We start from the raw sequence: 24818 nt of genomic DNA, 5'->3' as shown, positions 1-24818 counted from the left end.
GTCAGTTATTAGCTGAGGGCAGGACTCTCCACTTGCCTGGTTTCCTGGACTATACTGTGCAACATGGAATATATGTACACACATATATGTGTGCACGCACAAACACCAGATGCACACACACATTTAAGTTTTAAAAAGACTATTCTCTTTGACAGATATCAGCATTAAAAGAAATCTCACGTAAAGGCTATGAAAATGTGTTTATCAGATTGTTATTTACTAGATTAACTAATTATTACTGCCTGGAATCTCATGAAAAGTCAGCATCCCTCTCTCCCCCTTCCCAGCAAGTGTGAAGAGATCAGGGGGCAATTCCTGTCCAGCTCCTGGGGTGTGGGGTGGTGCGAAGAGCCAAGCACCCAGAGGCCTGCAGCATTTTGCCTGGGCTCTGCGCGGGAGCACGTGCTCAGCCTCAGCGGCATCCCCACCGCACGCCAGAAAGGGACTCTCTTTCATTGCTGGTGAGAATGCAACATGATAGTCACTTTGGAAGACAGTGTGGCAGTTTATTATAAAGCTAAACATGGTCTCCCTACACAATCCAGCAATTGTGTTCCTTGATATTTACCCAATTGTTCTGAAAACTTATGTCCACATGAAACCTGCACACAAAGGTTCACAGCAGTTTTATTCATAATTGCAAACACTTGGAAGCAACCAAGACATCCCGCAATAGATGAGTAGATAAACTGTGATACATCCATACAGTGAAATACTATTCAGAGATAATAAATGAGCTACGAAGCCATGAAAAGACATATAGAAGATTGAATGCATATTGCTGAATTAAGGAAGCCAGTCTGAAAAGGTTACATACTATATGATTCCAACTATATGACATTCTGGAAAAAGCAAAAAGATGGAGACAGTAAATAGATGAGTGGTTGCCAGGAGTTCAGAAGGGGCAGAGCACAAGGGGATTTTTTAGTTCAATGAAACTATTCAGTGTGATACTGTAATGGTGGATATTACATCATGGAATTGGTGGAAATCAGACCAGATGATATCATGCATTTGGCAAAATCTGTAGAATTGTACAACACAAAGAGTGAAAGCTAATGTAAACTATAAACTTCATGAATTAATTGTACAAAATTGACCACACTAATGCAAGATGTGGTGGGGGGAGATGAGAGGGGGTTTATGGGAACCATGTGTACCTTCTGCTCAATTATTTCGTATGCCAAAACCGGCTCTAAAAAGAGCCTATTAATAAAATAAACATCCATGTTATTTCGCTCCTACATCCATAATTTGTTAAAAAGCCAGATGGGTGCACACATTAAATTTCAAGAAATGTTACCACGTGGAAATGCAAGGTGGACACAATAATCATTTCTTACTTGGGCTGCATGTGTTTTCATGGATTACTTGTGTAATTGTGAACGGCTAGTGCTAGCTTCCCTCCACGCCCTCCCCCCACACAACACACCCTGCTGGTCACTGACGACACTCCCGTGTCTCACGGTCCTAGTTTACAACTTTATTCATAAGACATATGTGTACGTACCCTTACCCCTCATGGCAGCTTGGAGTAGAAAGGCACGTTTCTAAAGAGACAGAAGAGTCTCCCCACTTCCAACACCCCCTCACATGTCATTTACCGTGGAGAACACTAAAAATAAAGAGAAATCAAACACTCGGAATATTAAAAAATAGTAAAATGAGCATCACATGCATATGTTACACAAATTTAACCATTTTTCCCCTTTGCCATATTTGCTTCCTCGAATTGTTTTGCTGAATTTTTTTTTCTTTTCTTTTTTTTTTTTTTTTTGTCTTTTTGTGACCGGTAAGGGAATCGCAGCCCTTGGTTGTGGGGTCGCCCGCACCGCGCTCAGCCAGTGAGCGCACCGGCCGTTCCTACACAGGATCCGAACCTGTGGCGGGAGCGCGGCTGCGCTGCCAAGCGCTGCACTCTGCCGAGTGCGCCACGGGGCCGGCCCTTTGCTGAATTATTTTAAAGTTCGACTTTAAACGACCATTACCGGACGTGATGGTAAACGTTTCGGTAAGTATCTTCGACAAATAAGAACAATCTGCACCGCCCTCCTATCACCACCACACTAAGAAAAGTAAGGGTCATTCTATTCCTCGTGTTCAGTCCGCAGGCACGTTTCCCCCGTTGTTAACGTCTGTCGCAGCCTCTTCTGCAGCCAGGTTCCGATGAGAACCGCGCACCGCAGGATGTCGTTAAACCCGGGCCGCGAGAACCAACGGTAGCGTCCGCCCGCCCGCCGAGGAAGGAGAATTACGCTTCCGGCCGCAGAGGCTTCTGGGAGTTGTAGTGGTCGGTGGTGGGCATGCGCGCGGCACGCTGGGATGGACCCTCGGGGCTCAGTCTGCGCATGTGCATGCCCCGCCCTCCGTCCTCGTCCTGCCTCTCCGGCCCCTTTGAGGGACCGTGTCTCGGCTTCTGGGGCCTGTGTGGGATCGGCGGCAGCGCGTGGGGTGAGGGCCCCAGACGGGGCGCCGAGCGGCCTGGGACCCTCGGCACGGGTGGGCTGCGTGCGGGGCCCAGGAGCGGCGGGGCGGGCGGGAAGGGAGCGCGGTCGCTGCGCGCGCGAGCCCAGGAGGTGCCGCTAGTCACTGGGGCGTTGTTCCAAGAGTTAAACACGTTGTCATCTGTGGAACGTTGTGTCAGGTGCCTGCCATGATCACCGGGAGTATAAGATGCTACCATGATTGGGGACACTTGTTCCCTTCGTTTGGTATTTCATTTAAGCCTCGCCACGACCCTACTTGTTATAAAAATGACACTTTACATATGAAAGGCCTGTGATGAGGGATGCGCAAGGGCGTGAAGGGTGGGTGGGAGCCGTAGGGTGCACACACGGACGGTTTTGCTCCCCGTCTCTTGCTCTTCCTAAGCTTCTATACTCCTAAAACCTTCAGAGCACTTACGCAGAGTGGCCCGTCCCCAGATCTACAGGGATGACCGTGAAGTGAATGTGGACCTAATCTCATGTGGTAAATACACCCTGGGATTTGTGGGGTGTCTGCAGAGCCCCTGGGTCAGACTGAGGCCCGGGAACCCTCCTGCGCTGTTCAGGCCGTGTCTGTCCTCGAAGGCAAGTTGATGTTCCAGGCCGTGTCTGTCCTCGAAGGCAAGTTGATGTTCCAGTGCAGTGCTGTGCACTGGAAAGACAAACACAGACGGGATCTAGAATTCTTCAGTAGCTACGGTAAAAACAGTTAAGAGAAGGGTCAGGTAAAGTAATTTTAGTGATGTATTTTATGACACTGAGTAGATCCTAAATATTACTTTTACTTGTGGCATTGGCAAAACTGCAGGTGTTCAGTTCTTGCATATGGCTCATGGCTACAGGGACTGGATAGCACATTTCTAGTGAATTCCAAATGAGTCAGGTTTAGGGTGTTAGATGAAGGTTTCAGATGAAGTGAATTTGTTTCTCAGGCCCAGGCCCCAGCTCCTCTGGAGCAAAGCAGCTCTTATAAGTCAGGAAAGAGGGAGTCCCAGGGATTACTGCCACTCAGAAGAACAGTCCATTTGACAGAGACCTCTCCCAGAGCTTTAGGGCAGAGGCAGAAGATTCTAGAAAGAACCACATCCTGATTAACTCCACCAGAGGCAGTTCTTGATTCCCTGCATAGCGTGAATCAGACTTGTTAATGTCCACACATCCAGAAGCTGTCACAGACTGTGTGACTCTGGATGCCTTGAGCCACCTTACAGTAGGTGGTAACTCGGAGTTGAGAGGGATGGGTGACTGCCAGACTGAATAGAAAAGGGTGCTTTCCTAGAAGAGTGGTGTAGGCATGATATTCAGGGAAGAGGTAATCCACTGACAAAATCCTAAATACACCCAGTTTCCTTCATTCTCTCCTCCCTCTCTCCAGATTCTGGGCCGCTTTCACACCATGTCTGTCTGTCATGATGGCATTTACCATAGGCTGATGCTTCCTCTTTTTTGAACATAGAAAATAAATTATACCAGAGGAAGAGTTTTCTATATTGAAAGCACCAAAATATTGGTTTTGAAATGAATAACTTGTAGAATTACCCAGGGCAGGACCAAGAACTAAGCACAGGGCTGTTCACTCACATAGGTGAGTGCCGTAAGTATCTTTATGAAAAGGTCTTTTTTTAGAATTGGCAACCAATTTAGAACAAATTTAAGAATATATACTTTGCATAAAACATTCCATATTTATTTCAGAGTTTTCTGTGGAAGCTTTAACTCTGGGTGTAAAGACAAGAACTCGATTAATAAGCAAGCCTGAATAGTTTTTGAAATGAGTTTTCATGAAGGTAGAGGGTTTTATCTCTTGTGTACTTGAACTTGTTAAGCCAGTCTTCTGTTGTTTTATTTTTACTTCTTAGTCAGTCAGAAGGGGACATACATTGTCAATACATCAACAAAAAACAATTTTCCTTGCTCAGTGAAAATGCAAAGTTAAGCCCACATGATCATTTTCAGAGACGCACACGTTCAGGTTCTGCTACCTCTGTGTGGTCCTTCCTGTCCCTTTTCAAGAGTCAAAGGGACATTTCCCATTGGGAAGCCTTTTCTCCAGCTGGTGTGGTGAGATTTTTAGGCAGGTGTATAGTTACAGGAACTACAAGGCAGACCAGGTCTCCCATGACCCCATTTCTCTTTCATCCTCCCCAGCTGAACCTTCACAGCTCTCTGCACTCTTCCAGGACCAGCAGAAAATGGACATACCTCTGGTGAGTTTGGTTTTTAATAACCACTTTGTTTTGCAATGGATTTTATAAGGGTCTGCGTGTCTACACATTAAGGTGGAAAAGTAGAAACAGAAATGGGTCATTCACATCTGTAGAAGATACAGAAATACAGATGAACAGCAGAGCAAAGGTGGCACGTGAATAGACGCAGGTCCTCCGATATCACAGATCTACATTTATTTATTGAGCTCCACATTTATTTCTGAGGTTTTTGACAGCCATGGCAGGTGTCAGGCAGACAGAACTTACAGGTTTACACTGATGGGAAAGGTAAAGCAAACTGATCCCTCATGGAATTGAACAGCTCACTAAGATAACACAAAATGCTGCCTCTACTTGTTCTTCTACAGAAGTAGAAAACATAAGGGTAAATGTGAACTCAGCACTGTTTTTCGAGGACTCACCGGGATTGAATTAGACATTTTTCTAATGAATCAGCTGAATGTCTTTAAAGTGACTTTGCATAAATATTTCTAGTACCCAGGATCTCGGGTTGCTCAGCAGACAGTTTACAATGCTCTTATCTCTCCAATGTTTCCACACTTGGCATTCAACTTTAAATCTTGGTGTGGTGCACTGCTCTCTCTTCCCACTTGCCTATGCTCTCCAGTTACCCTAATGGGACTAGAGGTCAATCCACTGGGCATTGCCTCATCCTTTTCTTATTTGACTTTTCTGCAATACTTGCCTGTTCTTCCCACTCTGTCCTTCTGGAAAAGTTCTCTGTCAGTGACACTCTCCACTAGCCTGTCCTTCCCCTGCAAATGTCTTCATGGAGCCATCTTCTCTTGTCCTTTTGGTTCCTTTTCATAATCTCTCTTTATTGATATCCTTTATTTAGTGAGATATTGTACTCATACTTTTCTGTAGCCTTTCGATACTATTTCCTCTAGTTCTTTGACTATATTTAAAATAGCTTGTTGGGTCCGCCGCCAGCCGACCCGAACAGCCCTAGCCTCATTACTTTTGGTGGGCGAGCGAATGGCCCGGATTCCTCTTTCCCTCCGGTCCCCGTTAGGAGGAGACGGGGGAAGAGAGCCATGAAGAGAGGTGAGCACAGCCACCGGCCCCAACCAGCCCGGTAAAGTACACTCAGATGCGCCCAGGGTTCTGTCCAGCAGTTCCATTTATTATCACACAAGCACTTGCTTTTATAGGCAGATGGGGAGGGGAGGTTTTAACATAATCCTATCAGCTTAAAGGTCAAGGGCATGCATCCTGTCTCAATGCTTCGCTATTGCAATCATGCAGTGTTCACGAGTGCGGAAGCGCGTATTTGGCCAATAAGGGCTAAGGCAAGGTTCCCGCGGATACTCCCACCCTACTTCCTCCCGGCGCCGTCTTAGGCTGCCACGTTAATACGCCCTTGTGGGCCCATAATGGCGCCACTTGTAATGTCACTTAAGGTGGCGTTAGTTTTTAAGGCCCCAAAATAGCTGATTTAAAATCATTGTCTAATTTCTGATGTCTGCTCACTTAGGAGTGGTTTCTGTTGATTACACTTTTTTCCTGTATATATGGGCCTTACTTTCTTGTTTCTTTTTTTGTTTTAAAACTTTTTATTGAAAACTGGATGCTTTAAATAAAATAATGTAGTACCCTAGAAATCAGAATTTCTCCTCTCCATTGGGGTTGTTGTTGAAATTTATATGTTTAGCAACTTTTTTTTAACTAATTCTGTAGAGCCTGTATTTCTTGTCATGTGTGGCATTGAACTGTCTGCAGAAATTTTCTTAAATGCCTGAAACCAGTAAGTCTCCCAGTTTTTCCAAAGGGACTGTGTGCCTGTTGGTACATTCCTTCAACAATCATCCAGGCAGTTCACACCTCTGCATTAGCCTTCACTTCCTACTTACTCCAAACCTCAAGATCACCCAGAGGTGACAGGGCCTTCTCATGCCTTCCTTGGGCATGATCACAGCACTGGACATATGCTCAGCTCTACGCATGTATGTGGCCTTCTAGATTCTCAGGAACATCCTGGAGCTTTTCAAAACCTTTATGGTCATCTCATTCCCCAGCTTTTCCTGTCAAGCTTTGTGATTAGGCTTTGTTTCCACTGTTATCCACCACCTCAGGTAGCTGCTAAGTTAAACAGTTGCCTTTAAATGTCTCTGACTGATCCTCTGAGGGTAAGGCTTTCCAAACAGCCGCCCTGCAAGAGAGTCTTCCAGGAAACCACCACACAGGTCACATGATGACAGTTTACTGGGACTGAGGCTTTGACAGAACCCCAACCCAGTTCTGCAGTTCTGCCTCTTCCAGGGGTTGCCAGGCTGCTGAATTTCACTGACATTTCAGACTCTTGGTTCCCAAATCTACTGTGGAATTGGGGAGAAAGGGATGGAAACGGCAAATTTAAATGACACAAGATCACTTTTTTTATTATGATGCAACTATTTTTCTTGTGTAAATGTTCCACAGATTGCTACATGCCTTTGGTTAGCTTCTAGAGTTCTGAAAAAAGTTGATTCATAAATTTTCCCAGAATCTTACCAATCTTATGGAAGAGAAAATCTTCCTAGGTATTTACTTCACTATTTTCACTGACGTCACTTGTTAGCTTGAACTTATAGTCTTTTGTTGTGGAAACTTTCTCTTTTCTCAGTTTCCAAGATGTCCCTCTTTTGATTCTATTATTGGTTTTCAGAAAACTTCTTCTCTGTGTTTCTAGCCTGTACTTATTTTTTGCCAGCCTCATTAAGATCCATGGTTCCTCAGGTGTTGTTTTGATACTTTTCTTTCCTCAATCCCTCTGTGCCCAAGGAGCTGTTGCATTATCTGTAATAACTACTATTACCACCTGAATTGCTCGTGACTCCTAAATGCTTGTCTTCATCCTACACGTCCCATGTGTGCTCTGAAATCATTTGTGTGCTGGGACAGCTCTGCTTTACGTTCCATAGACCCTGAAGTAGCAACATGAACAGATCTATGTCACTACATTTCTAACACATTTTTTTCCTTTTGTTTCTCAAATATCAGTTTTGGGGACCCCCATACCAGTTTTCAGCACCAAGAAGTGGCTTATTTTGAACTGTGGATTATTATGAACTGCAGTCACCATGCTGTGCAAAGATCTTAATACTTATTCCCTCTGTCTAACCAAAACTTTACCTTTTGACCACCATTTCCCCATTCTTCCCCCACACCCCCACCTCTGTTAGCCGTCATTCTCTCTACACTCATGAGTTTGACTTTTTCAGATTTCACATGTAAGTGATCTCTTATTTGTGATATTTGTCTTTCTGTTAATTAAAAGTAAAATTAAATTAAAAATAAAAAAGAAAGAAGCTGCTTGTATAGCTAGCCTGAGTAGCTGCACAACAAAGTAGTTATCAAATGATTGTTCCTTCTCCTGTGTGACAATGTGACTGTATTCCTATTCTTAAAATCTATTGCTGTTACTTCGGTGTAGGTAGCTGCTATGATATGAATGTTTGTCCCCTCCAAAGCTCATTTGGAAGCTTGATCCCCAGTGTGGCAGTGTTGAAATGTGGGACTGTGGGGAGGTGATTGGATCGTGAGGGTTTTGTCCTCATTAACGGACTAATCCATTCATAGATTAAGAATTAATGGATAAATGGGTTATCACAGGAGTGCCACTTGTGGCTTTATAAGGGGAGGAAGAAGCATGTTAGAGATCTCTTGCTCAGCTCTCCCTGTGTCATGTCCTATGTCACCATGGGACTTTGGAGAGAGTCCCCTCAAAGAAGAAGACCTTCACCAGATGTGCCACCCGGACCTTGGACTTCCAGCCTTCAAAACTATAAGAAATAAATGTGTTTTCTTTATGAATTACCCAGTTTAAGTTATTGTGTTTTAAGCAGCAGAAAACTGACTAACACAGAGGTGTTCTTTCATACTGCTGTCTCTGTTTACAACTCCTTTGTATGCTGTTATATGCTTTTTATGAGCTATAGATCTATATATCTTTACACATTTACTTATATGCAAGTTTGGTCAGGTGTACTATCTCCAGAACTTACATGTGTCTCTTCCTTGGCCCCCATTATTCACAATGCTGATGCCCAAGGAGGGTGTGAACATCCTAGAGAATATTTGGGATAATCTGGTGGGATGTGGAAAGAAAGTTGTAGGAGTTCTATTTAAATTGAAATTTTTTGTCTTAAAAAAATTTATAATTCATATAAGTATATATAAATGAATTACGTTAAGTAACCCCGAAGTTTAAGACCAAATTAGGTCCAAATAGGCCTTTATAACCATTGGTTTTCGAGCCTCAGGAGTAAGCAGGAAAAGTAGTGTTCTCAAAGGTATATTCTATGTCAGTAATTTTGAACCTTTGAACAAAATGTGTTACAGGGATCAGTGTCATTTGAGGACGTGACTGTGGAGTTCTCCCAGGAGGAGTGGCAGCACATGGGCCCTGCTCAGCGGACTCTGTACAGAGATGTGATGCTGGAGAACTACAGCCACCTGGTCTCACTGGGTGAGCAGATCTTATCTTCTGGCTCCCTCAAGAATATATTTCTGTTTTTTAAAAAGGTCAAAGCATAGGGACACGTTATAGGGATTAATTTTGTTCAGGTTTTGGATCTTTAGAGAAAGAGAAACAATGTTCTTGTCATCACTTTCTCATTGAAAACTACCAGCGAGCACCTGCGCTTGCTGCCATATCTTCTTTCCACTTTCACAAACCCAGAAGCCCATGCATCTGCTCCATGTGTGCCTGCAATTATTGTTTACAGGATATTGCATTACCAAACCCCTGGTGATCTTCACGTTGGAGCAAGGAAAAGAACCATGGTCATTAGAGGATGAATTTCCAAATCAGAAGTACCCAGGTGAGTGAGCATTGACAGATGGAGACCTGGGGTAGTGAGACCTTAGGGGGAGGAAAACCTTGAAAGTTTTTTCTTCTTTTTAACAGCTTTATTGAGATATAATTCACATATCATACAGTTTACCCATGTAAAGTGTACAGTTTAGTGATTTTTAGTATATTCACAACTATGTGCAAACATCACCACAGGTCATTACTCATCACCTCAAAGAGAAACCCATGCCCTTTAGTTATCACCCTCTTATCCCCCCAGCCCTAAGCAACTGCTCATCTGTTACACTTCTCCCTGTGTAACAGAGACGTAAAAAAGAATTATTCAATTACTCAAAGCACCGTAAATTAATTGAGAAGCCTGGAAGGACTGCACTTCAGTAATTTCCCCATCAGGAGGAGAAAGCTGAATGTGACAGCCCCGATTCAAAGTTAGTTTCTCCCTTTTATTGTAAAGACAAGGAAGTTTCACAAGAAAATTCAGTTGATTTAATCATTACAAAGAACACAAGGGCATGGGGCAGAGTTATGGCTAAGTATAGTTAAACAGTGGAAACTAGTAACATCAGTGAAATAAACAAAGTGACATTCCATAATGCAATTTGTAAAAGGTTAAGTCAATCCACCAGCAAAAGCTTGTTCTTAGCAAACACTTTCTTTGCCTACAGCAATTTCCTCAGTATGTTTACATAACAGTCAAGTAACTTTCTCAACATATCAATCAGGAGGTTAACCTGCACCAAAGACATCTGCCCTTTGAGCCAGCAATTTTGATGCATTACAATTCTTTATCTACAACAGAGACTTTAGCCTGGGGAAAGTTTCATGTCTTTTGCAAGCTTAACATTTCTATGTGTAATTTTAAAAAGTTAGGCTATACCTGAAACTACAGGGCTTTGGAAGCTAGGCCCTGTGAAATACATTTGCTTTATAAATGTTACTCCACACTCATCTACTTTGTCTCAGTGGATTTGCCTGTTCTGGACATTTTGTATAAATGGAATCATGCAATATGTGGTCTTTTGTGGTTGGTTTCAGGTGCTTAGCATAATTTTTACAAGGTTTATGTTATAGTGTACATCAGTACTTTATGCTTTTTATGGCCAAATAATAATATTCCATTATATGGATGTACCAGCTGTTCTTTGTTCATTCATCTGGCAGTAGACATTTATGATTCCACCTTTTAGCTATTTTGAATAATGCCTATATAAACATTCATTCAGGAGTTTCTGCAGACACATATGTATTTATTTCTCTGGGAGAAATACCTAGGAGTGGAATCACTGAGTCACATTGTACCTCTGCATTTATCTGTGTAAGTATCTGCCTGACTTTTTCTGAGGGATGACATCATTTTCCATCCCTACCAGCAGCACGTGAGGGTTTTGATTTCTCCACATCCTCACCCACACTTGTTATTATCTGACTTTTTGATTCTGCCCTCCTTAGTGGATGTGAAAGGGTAGTCATTGAGGTTTTGATTTGCATTTCTGTATTAGTCAACTAAGGCTGTCATAGTAAAATACAATAGGCTAGGTGGCTTGAACGAAAGAAATTTATTTCTCACAGTTCTGGAGGCTGGAATCAAAGGTGCCCATAGGACTGGTCTCTGGTGAGGTCTCTCTTCCTGGCTTGCAGATGGCCATCTTCTTGCTGTGTCCTCACATGGCGTTTCCTCTGTGTGCACACAGCAGGGCGGGGGGTAGAGAGCACTCTGGTGTTCCTGTAAGGACACCAGTCCTGTTGGATTAGGGCCCTACTCTTACGACCTCATTTAAACTTAATTACCTCCTTAAAGGCTTTGTCTCCATATAGAGTTACACTGGGGATTAGGACTTCAACATATGAATTTGGAGGGGACACAGTTCAGTCCATAACAATTTCCCTGATTAGTAATGATATCAAGTATCTTTCCATGTGCCCATTAGCCTTTGTCTATGCTAATAAACAATTCCAGGAATTTTAAAAAGTTATAGTTTTCTATATAATTGCTAGAACAAAAGAGTAAAATTATTTTAATTATTAGAAGTGTAGCATACCTACTGAAAGTTTTGTTGTGAAGCCATATAAACAAATAGCAAAACGTAAAGATTAACGTAGTTTAGATCAAATTATCTTCCAGTCACGAAATGTTAATGATTGGATCATACTGATTGGCTAAAAAAGATCCCTAAAGAGTAACTTAGGGAGATTGTAATAAAAGAATGGTAAATTCTTGAGTCAATAAAAATAAAATAATTTAGGTGTTATGTTTTGTTGTCATTCAGATTTGAATTTAGACAATAAGTACATTAAATGAAAAGAAGCTGCTCTAGCTTAAGAGCACAGGTTAGAGAAAACCTGTAAGCATTTGAATGACAAATAACATCAGTATTCATAAAACACAAGAATTGAATTCTAAGAACTTTCATTAGAAGTAGCACATCATAAAGTACCTCATCTGCTTAAACAATAGGTATGCTGGACATTAAATGAGTACACCTGTGGAGGACATAAATGATATTTGTGAAAGTGAGCCATACACGTGTGTGTGTGCGCGTGTGTGTGCGTGTGTGCGAACGCATGCGCACGTGTATGTGCTGAACACAAAGAACAAGTTCCCTTGGAATGATCATATGATCATGAAAGTATCGCATTAGTCTACAGAGAAGCCCAATAAATTCAGCAAATTAGAATCACCACAAATAATATTCCCTAAACATAGTTTTATAAATCTAGAAATGAATAATAAAATGAATAAAAATCTTTCCATGTGAAAAAATTTTAAATTATCGCTTTTAAACAATGTATAAAAAAAGGAATCATATCCATCCCAAATTGCATGATACTTATGAAATAATAAATGTAATGGTATATTAGAAACCTTCACATATAGCTAAATTAGTGAACAGATGTAGATTTGTAGTCTCATTTGTATATTAATAAATTAAGCAAGAACAGTAACAAAAATACACTAATGAAAGCAGAGGAATTTATAAGTAAAATTTGAAATTAATAAACTGGAAAACTGAAAAATGTTAGAATAAAAAAACAATAAAATGGATGAAATGTTAGCTAACTGTAACAAAGACAAAAGAGAGGAAACACCTATGTAATAAATTCAAGTTGTGACATATTTATAAGGATTTAATGCAATACCAATCAAAATTCCAGTCATAAAGAGCATTGTGGGAGTACGTGCTCCAACCAGATATTGAGACTTGATGTAAGTCTCTGAGTAGGTTAGTAGTGTGGAGCTGGGGGTGGGATAGTTTACTAAATTAGTGAAGCAGAATAGAAAGCTCAAGAAAAAAAACAGGTGCTTTATAGACAGTGGGTGTTAGGTAGCACCACAGAAAAGTGGGGAAGGATCTTGATGTGTCCATATAGACAAAAAAATATCAGACTCAAATGTCTTGAATACCTAATTACCAAAGCAAAATTACAAATATTCTAGAAGATGATATGGGAGAATAAGTTTATGACTCTTTGCAAGGAAGGATTTAATAAGATATAGAAGGTATTAACCAAGATAAAGATAGAGTAAATGTATTCCTTTCTACTGTATGGTGGCAGAAACAGTGGAGATGAACTAGGGGTCTTGGCACCTGAGGAAATACAAGGTGGTTAGAGTCAGCAGAGGCCTTTATAGGGTGCTTGGTCTCCCATACCTGCCCAAATGTTAATGTGGAAACCGTCTCCTGCCCACCATGGTGTCACCAGAGATTACTGGGGAAACTGAACTGCTATCCATGCTTGGCGGGTAGTAGCACTGCACCCAAATTCTCCTGCTGGCATGATTTCAGAGCAGGCTGGCTAAAGCTGAACATTAATTTTGAAAAATTCAATTTATTAATTTTCTTTTACAGATCCTGCTTTTGTTGTCCTGTTACAAACTTCAAAACTCAAAGTAACACAAGATTTATAACTATGATTTCTTGAACAAATTTTAGTTTCACTTTTTACACTTATTTATGATCCATTTTGTGTTAATTTTCATAGAAAGGGTGACTTCTATGTCAAGTTTAATTTTTGAAAAGGGGAGTCCAATTATTTTAGCACTACTTGTTGAAAAGACTATCATTTCTCCATTGAATAGAATTTCCACCTTTCTTAGAAAACACGTGAGTGTACATTTGTGCATCTACTTCTGGTGTCTTTATTCTTTGTCATTCATCTGCATATCTGTCCTTATGCCAGGGCCATGTTAACTTGATTACTCTAGCTTGTTTATTAATTTTTGAAATCAGGTATTCCTTCAACTCTTACCTTCTGTATGAACTTTAGAATGAGCTTCTGATCTTTACAAAACAAAGCATGCTGTCATTTCAATTGAATTTCTTTTGATCTATATATCAAATTAAAGAGAATTGACATCTTAACAATATAGAGTGGAGTGTTCCAGTCCGTAAGCAAATATCCCTATCCATTTATTTAGGATTTCTTGGATTTCTTTTATCAATGTTTTGTAGTTTTCAGAATAGAGATACCAAGACTTTTTTGGTTTTGGTGTGTTGGTGCTATGCTAAATGATACTCTTTCTCTGATTTCAAATTCTAATTGATTATTGTTTATAGGCATATCATTGTATATTGGCCTTGTATTCTACTTTTGTTAAAAACATTTTATTCGTTCAAGGAGATTTTTGTAGATGTTTTCGTAATTTTCTGTGTAGATTCATTCTATATCTTTTTAATTTTATTCTTGCCCTATTGCTCTGGCTGATACTTCCAGAACAATCTTGAGTAAAGGTAGTGAGAATAGACACCCTTGTCCTTTGCCCAACCTTAGAATGAAAACATTTAGTCTCTCACTCTTAAGTATGACATTAGCTGTAGGATTTTTTGTAGATTCTCTTTATTAGGTTGATGAGTGGATTTTGAGTTTTGTTAAAATTTTTTGCATTAATTGATATAATTGTGTGGTTTTAATTCTTTACACTGTTGATATAATGGATTACATTGATTTTTTAAAATATAGCAACAGTTTTGTATTCTTGAAATAAATTCTACATGGGCATGATTTATTTTGTTTTTATATATTGGTGTGTACTTTTTTTTTTTTAGAAATTTTGCATTTTTGTTGTATTTTTTTTCTTTATTTTAACCTTTACTAGTACATACTTGTGGAGTACAGTATATTGTTTCAATGCATGCATATACTGTGCAGTGATTCACTTAGAGTGGATCACATAGTTTTGTACCTGTTAGTCTACAATTTCTCCCACCACCCAATCCGCCTCTGGTAACCATTCTACTGTCTGCTTTTATTCAAATTATTTTTTTAGTGGCTGGCCAGTTTGGAGATCCAAACCCTTGACACTGGTGCTACAACACTGCACTCTAACCAACTGAACTAACCAACCTGCCTTACTCTGTTTTTTTAGATTCCACATGTGAGTGAGATCATGCAGTATTTGTCTTTCTGTGTCTGACTTCCCTTAACATGCTGGTTTCCAGTTCCATCCATGTTGCTGCAAATGATAGGATATCATTTTTTTAATAGCTTAGTAGTATCCCATTGTGTATATATACCACAGTTTTTTCATCCATTGATAGACATTTAGGTTGATTCCATCTCTTGGCTATTGTGAATAGTGCTGCAGTGAACATGGGAGTGCACGTGGCTTTTCCATATACTGATTTCATTTTTGTTTTGATATATACCCAGTAGTGAGATAGCAGAGTCTTAGGGTAGATCTGTTTTTAGTTCTCTGAGGAACCTCCATACTGTTTTTTACAATAGTGTGCAAATTTACAGTCCCACCAACAGTATAGGAGAGTTCCTTTTTCTCTACCTCTTTGCTAGCATTTGTTATTTTCTGTCTTGTTGGTAATAGCTATCTAACTGGAGTGAGATGATATTTCATTGTGGTTTTAATTTGTATTTCCCTGATGATTAGTGATGTTGAACGTTTTGTAATGTGCTTGTTGGCCATTTGTATCTCTTCTTTTGAGAAATTTCTTCTGTTCCTTTTTCCATTTTTTAATCATGTGGTTTGTTTTTTGCTGTTGAGTTGTTTGAGTTCCTCTTATATTCTGGACATTAGCCCCTTGTGTGATGTGTAATTGGCAGACACTTTCTCCCAATCTGTAGGTTGTCTCTTCACTTTATTGATTTTGTCCCTTGCTGTGCAGAAGCTTTTTAGTTTCATATAGTCCCATTTATGCATTTTTGCTTTAATTGCCTATGCCTGTGAAGTCTTGCTCAAGAAAGCACTACCCACACCCATTTCACGTATCATTTCCCCTATGTTTTCTTCTAGTAGTTTCATAATTCCAGGTCTTAAATTTAGGTCTTTGATCCATTTCGAGTAGATTTTTCTGTATGGTGAGAGATAGGGATCTAGTTTCAATCTTCTGCATGTGGCTCTCCAGTTTTCCCAGCACCATTTGTTGAAGAGGCTGTCTTTTCCCCATTGTATATTCTTGGCACCTTCGTTGAAAATTAGTTGACTAGAAGTGCATGTATTTATTTCAGGGCTCTCTATTCAATTGGCCAACTTGTCCGTTTTTATGCCAGTACCATGATGTTTTGGTTACTATAGTTTTATAGAATATTTTGAAATCAGGAAGTGTGATGCCTTCAGCTTTGTTGTTTTTCTTCAAGACTGCTTTTGCTATATGGGGTCTTTTGTGGTTCCATACAAATTTTAAGGTTGTTTTTTCTATTTCTGTGAAGAATGTAGTTGGTATTTTGATAGGGATTATGTTGAATGTGTAGCTTGCTTTGGGTAATATGTACATTTTCATGACATCAATTATAACAACCTGTGAACATGGGATATTTTTCCATTTGTGTCCTCTTCAATTTTTTTTCATCAATGTTTATATTATAGTTTTACTTGCAGAGGTCTTTCACTTCCATTAAATTTACTCCTAGGTGTTTCATTTTTTTAGGAGCCATTGTGAATGGGAGGAATTTCTTGATTTCTTCAGCTATTTCATTGTTTGTGTATAGGAAGGGTATTGATTTTTGTGTGTTGATTTTGTATGCTGCCAGTATACTGAATTCTTTTATTAGTTCTGGTAATTTTTTGACAGAGTCTTTAGGGTTTTCTATATATAGGATCAGGTCATCTGCAAATAGGGATAGTTCAACTTCTTCCTTTCCTGTTTGAATGCCCTTTGTTGCTTTCTCCTGCATTATTGCACTGGCTTGAACTTATACTATGTTGAATAAGAGTGGGGAAAGTGGGCATCCTCATCTTGTTCTGGGTCTTAGAGGAAAAGCCTCCCATATTCATGCATTCAGTATGATATTAGCATGGGTTTGTCCTATGTGGCCTTTATTGTGTTGAGGTACATTCCTTCTATACCTAATTTGTTGAGTGTTTTTTTATCAGGAAGGGGTATTGGATTTTGTCAAATGTTTTCTGTGCATCTGTTGAAATGATCATAATTTTTTTATTGATTCTGTTGATGTGATGTATCACATTTATAGATTTGCATATGGTGACCCTTCCTTGAATCCCTGTGATGAATCCCACATGATCATGGTGCATGATCTTTTTAATGTGACACTGGATTCTGTTTACTAGTATTTTGTTGAGGATATCATATCTTTGTTCATTAGGGATGTTGGTGTGTAGTTTTCTTTTTCTGTTATGTCTTTTTCTGCTCTTGCTATGAGGGTAATGCAGGTGTCATAAAGTTATTTGGAAAATATTCCCCCATCTTATGTTTTCTGGAATAGATTTTGTAGAATTGGTGTTATTTCTACCTTGGATGTTTGGTAGAATTCACTTGTTAAAACTATTTGGTCCACCGAGCCTCTGCAGAAAGCTCCCTGGTCTCCCAGTCTGGGGCAGTGGGGGACTGAGGGCTTCAGCCACAGCCCTCTGACATCTGCATCTAGCCCAGCAACAACTGAGCCACTGCTGAGAGCCCCCTTGTCTCCCTTGCAGGAATGAGGGGGGTGCCACGGGTCTCAGTCATGCCTCCCCTCCTTTCTCATTCTTCCACCCTATTTCTTTTCCCCTTCCCCCCTTCCCTCCCCCCCAACTGCTATGCAACATCATCTTAAAATGTAAAAAAATATATATTGATAAATAAATAAACCTAAAAAAAAACCTATTTGGTCCAAGTGCTGTTATTTAGAACTATGTCTATACAGTAGTCCCCCCTTATCTGTGAGGGATATGTTTCCAAGACCCCCAGTGGATGCCTGAAGCTGCAGGTAGTACTTTCTTATATATACTGTGTGTGAATTTCTTTTTCCTACTTCACAATTTCATGGACAGATGATTTGTTCTTACTGTAGATCATAGCAACCTCAGCATATGACTTTTTTTCTTTCCTTAAGTTGAGAATTTTCACCTTTTCACATAAAGGAAGCTCTTTACATCTTATCTTTGGCATATCCAAATTACCAGCATCACTTCTCTTGCACTCTGGGGCCATTAGTAAGTAAATAAAGGTTACTTGGGTTACTTGAACACAAGCACTATGATACTGAGAAGGTCAATCTGATAACCAGGATGGCTACTAAGTAACTAAAGGACAGTAACACATACAGTATGGACAGGCTAGAAAAAGGGATGATTCACTTCGTGGGCTGTACAGAGCAGGACAGCACAAGATTTCACCATGCTACTCAGAAGAGTGTGCAATTTAAAACTTATGAATAGTCTATTTCAAGAATTTTCCATTTAATATTTTCAGCCTGCAGTTGACTTTGGGTAACTGAAATCACAGAAAACAAAACCATGGATAAGGGGGGACTATTGAGTGTGTGAGTATGTGTGTTTACCACATACTCAATTTCTTAGATAGATATTGGTGTGTTCAGGTTATCTCTTCTTGAGCAAATGTGGTAGTTTGTTTTTTATAATTTGTCAAATTTATGGGCATACAGCTTGGAATGAACTGAATGTTTGTGCCCTTCCACCAGATTTTTATGTTGAAACCCTAATCCCATTGTAATATATTCAGAGGTGGGGCCATTAGGAGGTAATTGGGTACTGTGAGTGGAGCCCTCATGAATGAGATCAGAATGCCCTTATAGGGAGAGGCTGGAAGGCTAGCTAGCTCTCTTTTCACCATTTGAGGATACAACAAAAAGCAGGCAGTCTGTAACCCAGAAGTGGGCCCTCACAAAAATGTGACCATGCAAACACCATCATCTCAGAATTCCAACTTCCAGAGATGTGAGAAATCTGTGTTTATCGTTTAAGCCACCCAGTCTACAGTAATTTGTGATAGCAGCCCAAACTGATGAAGACAGAGTTTTTGTTAATATTCCTTTATTATCTCTCTCTTTTTTTTTTTTTTTTTTTGTCCTTTTTTGTGACCGCGCTCAGCCAGTGAGCGAACTGGCCATCCCTGTATAGGATCCGAACCCGCGGTGGGAGCGCTGCTGCGCTCCCAGCGCCGCACTCTCCCGAGTTAGCCACGGGGTCGGCCCCTTTTATTATCTCTTTAATGTCTGTTGCGTCACTAGTTATGTCTCCTCTTGCATTTCTGATATTACTAATTTGTGTCTTCTGTTTTCTTTTCTGTTGGTTTTTATCATTAACAAAATATATATTTTAAAAGAACTAAGCTTTGATATGATCAATTTTCTATGTTTTCTGTTTTTAGTTTCATTGTGCTTTTCTGTCTAATCTTTATTATTTTCTTTTTTCTGCTTTCTTTAGATTTAATTTCCTTTCTTTGTCTAGTTTCTTAAAGGGGAAATTTAGGTCATTGACTGGAGATCTTTCTTTTCTAATATAAAGATTTTAAGCCACAAATTTATCTCTGAACACTGCTTTGACTGGATTCCACAGATTTCTATGTGTTTTGGTTTTATTTTTATTCACTTAAAAATACCTCAGTTTTCTGTAAGACTCCCATTTTTACCCAAGGGTTCATTAGACATGTGTTATATACAAATATTTCGTATTTCTCTGGATAACTTCGTGTTTATTGATTTCTAGTATAATTTCTCCGTGGCCTGAGATCATACTTGTAAGATTTCTATTCTTTTGTATTTGTAAAAACTTATAGCCCAAAATGTGATCTGTCTTCATGAATATTTTCTGCACATTTGAGAAGAACGTGAATTCCAGGTTTTGGAGGTGTAGTTTTCACAAGAGGGATTTCATTTCTTCTACCTGTAGTGTTGGGCCTATCGTGTATTTCTGCCTCTTATTTCTGTGGTTTTTTTGTTTTGTTTTGTTTTTTTACTTTTTTTCTTCCCCTAGCTGCTACAAGTTGTTTTAGTATCCTAAAACAACGGCCAAGTTCAAGGGCTGGATGCCCCTACCAGCCAGCCACCAAAAAAACCAAAAAATAGATTTGTTGTTTTTGCCCTTGCAGATTAAGATGTTTGTTTCATAAGTTAGATAACAATATGGTTTCAGGTGGAATTTTGGCTGTGACTGCCATTACCATCTTCCAACATATCCCAAGAATGGAACCTTCTCAGGATTCTCTATGATCTGTCCTATGAGCTTCCAAGTTGGCTCATGGAGGGAAATATTACAGATATGTGCAGATCCTCTGTCTCTGTAGCAATGGAACATTAGCTCTCTGCTCTGCCTCAGTGGAACCACAGGAGGAGTATTCCTTCTTTGTTTGGCTCAAGAATGATGAATATTGTCAGGGAGTTTTTCTGTTCTGTTAGACCACCTTTTCCTCAGACCTTTGGCTAGAAGAATAGCCTTTTCTTAGAGCTCTTTTTGACTTTGCCTGTTGTCTGGATCGTAGGCTTCCTCAGCACCCAGCCTAGAGTATATGGGAAACAGAAGGAAAAGCATTGGCATTCTGCACTATGTTACTTCTTAAGAACTGGGGTCCACTTTCTCTCCATTTTGTAGTCTTTGTATGTTTGTTAATGTGTTAATGTCCAGGGATTAATTGTAAGAGGGAGGACTTGGGAAAGGGGCTACTCCATCTTGGCTGGCACTGGAGATAAAACCCTTTTTTTAAACAACATGGATGAGGAGAGAGAGAGTGTATGTCTGTCAGTGTGTATGAATCACTTAACCTATGGAAACCTGACGAGGAACAATAGAATAAAATAAATAACAAAACATGGTTATAAGTTCCTCTCCATGAAAAGTATAAGATTTATGTGATGTTTTTAATTTTTCTCATTTTAGGATATTACAAAGTTGATGTCCACATCAAGGGGAACCAGGACAAACAAGAGACACCTCTATGGCAAGTAATATTCATCGATGATGAAACATTGAGTAAAGAAGGACAGAAAGTTTTAGAAAAACCACTTAATCTGGGGCCACCTCCAGATTTTTCAGGAAAAACACCCTGTAAATGTGACTCATGTAGAATGAATTTGCCAATTGTTTCTGAATTAATCATTAGTGAAGGACACTCTTCAGGAAAGAAGGCTGATTGTATGAGTGCACATGAAAAGTTGCATCTTGATATTGAGCATGAGAAAACACATACTGGAGAAAAATTTTATGAATATAATAAAAATGTGAAAGCTCTCAGTTATAAAAAAGACCAGCATCAGAAATTTGAAACTTCGGAGCAATCTTTTGATTGTAATCAGTTTGGAAAAGTTTTACATAATAAGATCATCTGTATTAGAGCTGAGAGTTCTCCAGCAAGAGAGGAGTCATGTATAGGTGATGAATTTAGGAAAAACTGTATTAAAACAACTCTTTATAACCACACAAGAACTGACACAAGTGAGAAATACTCAGATCTTAATGAATGTGGGAAATCCTGTGATAAAATCACCATTGTGGAATATAATAAGGTTCACATGGCCATGACACACTATGAATGTAATGAAAGTGGGGTTAATTTCAGTAGGAAGTCACCTCTCACTCAACCTCAAAGAAGTGTTACAGGACAGAGTGCTTTTGAAAGCAATAAATGTGAGGAAATCTTGAACCAGAGTTCAGCCCATATAATACATCAGAAAACAGAAACTGAAGATAAATTCTGTGAATTTAATGGATGTATACATGCCTTTTATCAGAGATTAGGCCATCAGAGAACTCACACCAAGGAGAAACTCTACCAGTCTGGTGCATGTGGGAAATGCAGGAAATCCTTTTACCAGAAAGCACACCTCATTCAGCATCAGAAGACCCACTCAGGGGAGAAAGCTGACGAATGTGGGAAATCCTTTTGTTCAAATTCACACCCTATTCAGCATCATGAATCTCATGTGGGCATCAAACTCTATGAATGTAATGAATGTGGAAATACCTTCTGTCGGAAGTCAAACCTCAGTGAACATCTGAGAATTCACACAAAGGAGAAACATTATGATAACAATGGCTGTGGGAAATCTTATGAGTCACTGCTCACAGGACACCAAAGAACAGACTCAGAGATGAAACTCTATCAAGGTAGTGAAAATGGGAAAACATTCTCCAAAACAGCTTATCTCAAAGAATATCAGAGAATTCACACAGAAGAGAAACTCTATGAATGTACTGAATGTGGGAAAACTTTTTCCAAGACATCGCATCTCAGAGCACATCAGAGAATTCACACCGGCAAAAAACCTTATGAATGTATTGAATGTGGGAAAACTTTCTCGAAGACATCACATCTTAGAGCACATCAGAGAATTCATACTGGAGAAAAACCTTATAAATGTATAGAATGTGGGAAAACTTTCTCTCACAAGACGCACCTCAATGCACATCACAGAATTCATACAGGGGAGAAGCCCTATGAATGTAATGAATGTGGGAAAGCTTTTACCCATATTTCTGTTCTCAGAGCACATCAAAGAATTCACACGGGGGAGAAACCCTATGACTGTAATGAATGTGGGAGGTCTTTTACCCATATTTCCGTTCTCAGAGCACATCAGAGAATTCACACAGGTGAGAAACCCTATGACTGTAATGAATGCGGGAGGTCTTTTGCCCATATTTCTGTTCTCAGAGCCCATCAAAGAATCCACACAGGGGAGAAACCATATGAATGTAATGAATGTGGGAGATCTTTTACCTATAATTCAGCCCTCAGAGCACATCAGAGAATTCACACAGGGGAGAAACCCTACGAATGTAATGACTGTGACAAAACTTTTGCCCATAATTCAGCCCTTAGAGTACATCAGAGAATTCACACAGGAGAGAAACCCTATGAATGTAATGACTGTGACAAAACTTTTGCCCATAATTCAGCCCTCAGAGCACATCAGAAAATTCACACAGGGGAGAAACTCTATGACTGTAATGAATGTGGTAAAACTTTTTCTCAGAAGACACACCTCAGTACACATCAGAGAATTCACACAGGTGAGAAACCCTATGAATGTAGTGAATGTGGGAAAACTTTCTCTCAGAAATCATACCTCAGTGGACATGAGAGAATTCACACAGGAGAAAAACCCTATGAGTGTAACATATGTGGGAAATCTTTTGTGTATAAGGCAGCCCTCTTAGTGCATCAGAGAATTCACACAGGAGAGAAACCCTATGAGTGTAATGAATGTGGGAAAACTTTCTCCCAAAAAACACACCTCTGTGCACATCAGAGAATTCACACAGGGGAAAAGCCCTATGAATGCAGTGAGTGTGGGAAAACTTTTGCTGATAATTCAGCGCTCAGGGCACATCACAGAATTCACACAGGGGAGAAACCCTATGAATGTAATGAATGTGGGAAAACTTTCTCCAAAACATCACATCTCCAAGCACATCTGAGAACTCGCACAGGGGAGAAGCCCTATGAGTGCAGTCAATGTGGGAAAATGTTCTCTGAGAAGTCATATGTTAGCGCACATCAGAGAGTTCACACGGGGGAGAAACCCTATGCATGTGATATATGTGGGAAACCATTTGCCCATAATTCAACCCTCAGAGTGCATCAGAGAATTCACACAGGTGTGAAATCCTATGTGTGTAACGAATGTGGGAAAAGTTTCTCCCAGAAGTCACATCTTAGTGCACACCAAAGAATTCACACAGGGGAGAAACCCTATGAGTGTAATGAATGTGGGAAAGCTTTTGCCCAAAATTCAACTCTTAGAGTACATCAGAGAATTCACACAGGGGAGAAACCCTATGAGTGTGATGCATGTGGGAAAACTTTTGTCCGTAAGGCAGCTCTTAGAGTACATCACACCAGAATGCACACCAGAGAGAAAACCTAACGTAATAAACTTGGGAAGTCCTGAAGGAACTCAAACCTTAGATAACACACAGTAGAGAAACATGTCACATAAACTGGCTAATTGTTTCCCTTATACATTTCCATTTACGCTAGGCACATAGCTTGTCGAAATTTCTCAATTTGTTACTCATACGGCGGGGGGCTGGCCATGGAATGTGATGCTAATGATAGCTATTACATTTAAGCCTGGCACTTAAGCAAATCACCTTACATTCTTCCTGGTCCATGTTAAGGTGGAATGAAGATGATTTCCACAGCAAACTTGGGCCCTGTGTACTGAACATGGTACAGCACAAGGTGAAGGAAGCTAGAATCTGAACAGCTGTGTGGAACAGTACTCTCCAAGTCCAGACCTTCGCCCATTGGCTCTTTTTTAGAAAAGCAATAGTTAAATTTGTATTCTGTTGGGTTCTTCAAGGTTTGGTCTGTTAAGTGCACACTGTTTAGCCAACCTTGTTAAGTGGTATGAATTCCTATTGATATAAACCTCAGAAGACCTATAAGAATTCAACTTTTTGTATGTCCGAGACTACATATAAGAAAGAAAAGTTCTGTCAACATCATGACTGATCCTTTATTAAAAATCTGAAAAATCTCAGGGAAAAACACAAAAGCCTTTACCATAAAGTGAATTGAATTAAACATCAAGTAGACTAAAATTTTATGTTTTGAATAAATGACATTTTTCAACAAATACTGAAAGTTTAGTTTCAGGTAATTAATTCTGAGGATATGTATCAGTTTCAAGATTGAGGATAAAACCTTCACCTAGAAGTGATGTACCAAAACTTGTGTTTTTATGTAATATCAAAAGTTTTTATAGAAAATATGTAAGAAAACAGTTACCTATAGATAAAGCCACTATAAGAAGTGAAGTTTTAAGACTGGAGGAATAACTTGAATTCTGTAGATAACACCAATAAATGTTTGTGAATAGTCTCTGAGCTGTGTAGAACATCTGTATGAGTATATATAAATAGATGATTGATTATTACTGGTGAGTTCTAGTAGGATCCAGCAGCCAAACCTGCTCTGGACATGTCCACTTACCTTTTCTGAGTGACAGTCTCTGTTCTGTTGGCTTCCTTCTTGATGCTGTTAGATTTTGGCCTGTCTTCTGTGTCTAAGTATTAGTCATGCTCTGTTTTTCTAGGACCTTGAAGATCCATGACATTTCCCAAGCATTCGTGTGTGTGTGTGTGTGTGTGTGTGTGTGTGTGTGTGTGTGTGT

At 39.7% G+C, this 24818-nt stretch overlaps 1 protein-coding gene across 11 annotated transcripts; it reads left to right on the top strand.

Moving 5' to 3' along the window:
- Window positions 1-2374: 2374 nt before the first annotated feature.
- On the top strand, window positions 2375-24530 carry ZNF658 (zinc finger protein 658). 11 transcript variants are annotated; one of them, XM_063081050.1, is made up of 6 exons: window positions 2387-2499; window positions 2925-2970; window positions 4635-4693; window positions 9038-9164; window positions 9424-9519; window positions 20578-24530. In XM_063081050.1, the coding sequence occupies exons 3-6, from the start codon at window positions 4679-4681 to the stop codon at window positions 23565-23567; spliced, it is 3228 nt and encodes a 1075-aa protein (XP_062937120.1). In that variant the 5' UTR covers window positions 2387-2499; window positions 2925-2970; window positions 4635-4678; the 3' UTR covers window positions 23568-24530. The 11 variants fall into 11 exon arrangements, with proteins under 11 accessions (XP_062937117.1, XP_062937120.1, XP_062937123.1 ...); XM_063081053.1 differs by having other exon boundaries at window positions 2896-2970; window positions 4667-4693; XM_063081048.1 differs by having other exon boundaries at window positions 2896-2970.
- The last annotated feature ends 288 nt before the right edge of the window (window positions 24531-24818 follow it).

The sequence above is a fragment of the Cynocephalus volans genome, chromosome 16 (genome assembly GCF_027409185.1).
Source record: "Cynocephalus volans isolate mCynVol1 chromosome 16, mCynVol1.pri, whole genome shotgun sequence".
In the NCBI taxonomy this organism is placed as follows: domain Eukaryota; kingdom Metazoa; phylum Chordata; class Mammalia; order Dermoptera; family Cynocephalidae; genus Cynocephalus; species Cynocephalus volans.
Note: the sequence above shows the minus strand (reverse complement) of the source record. Positions and strands in the feature narration are given on the sequence as shown.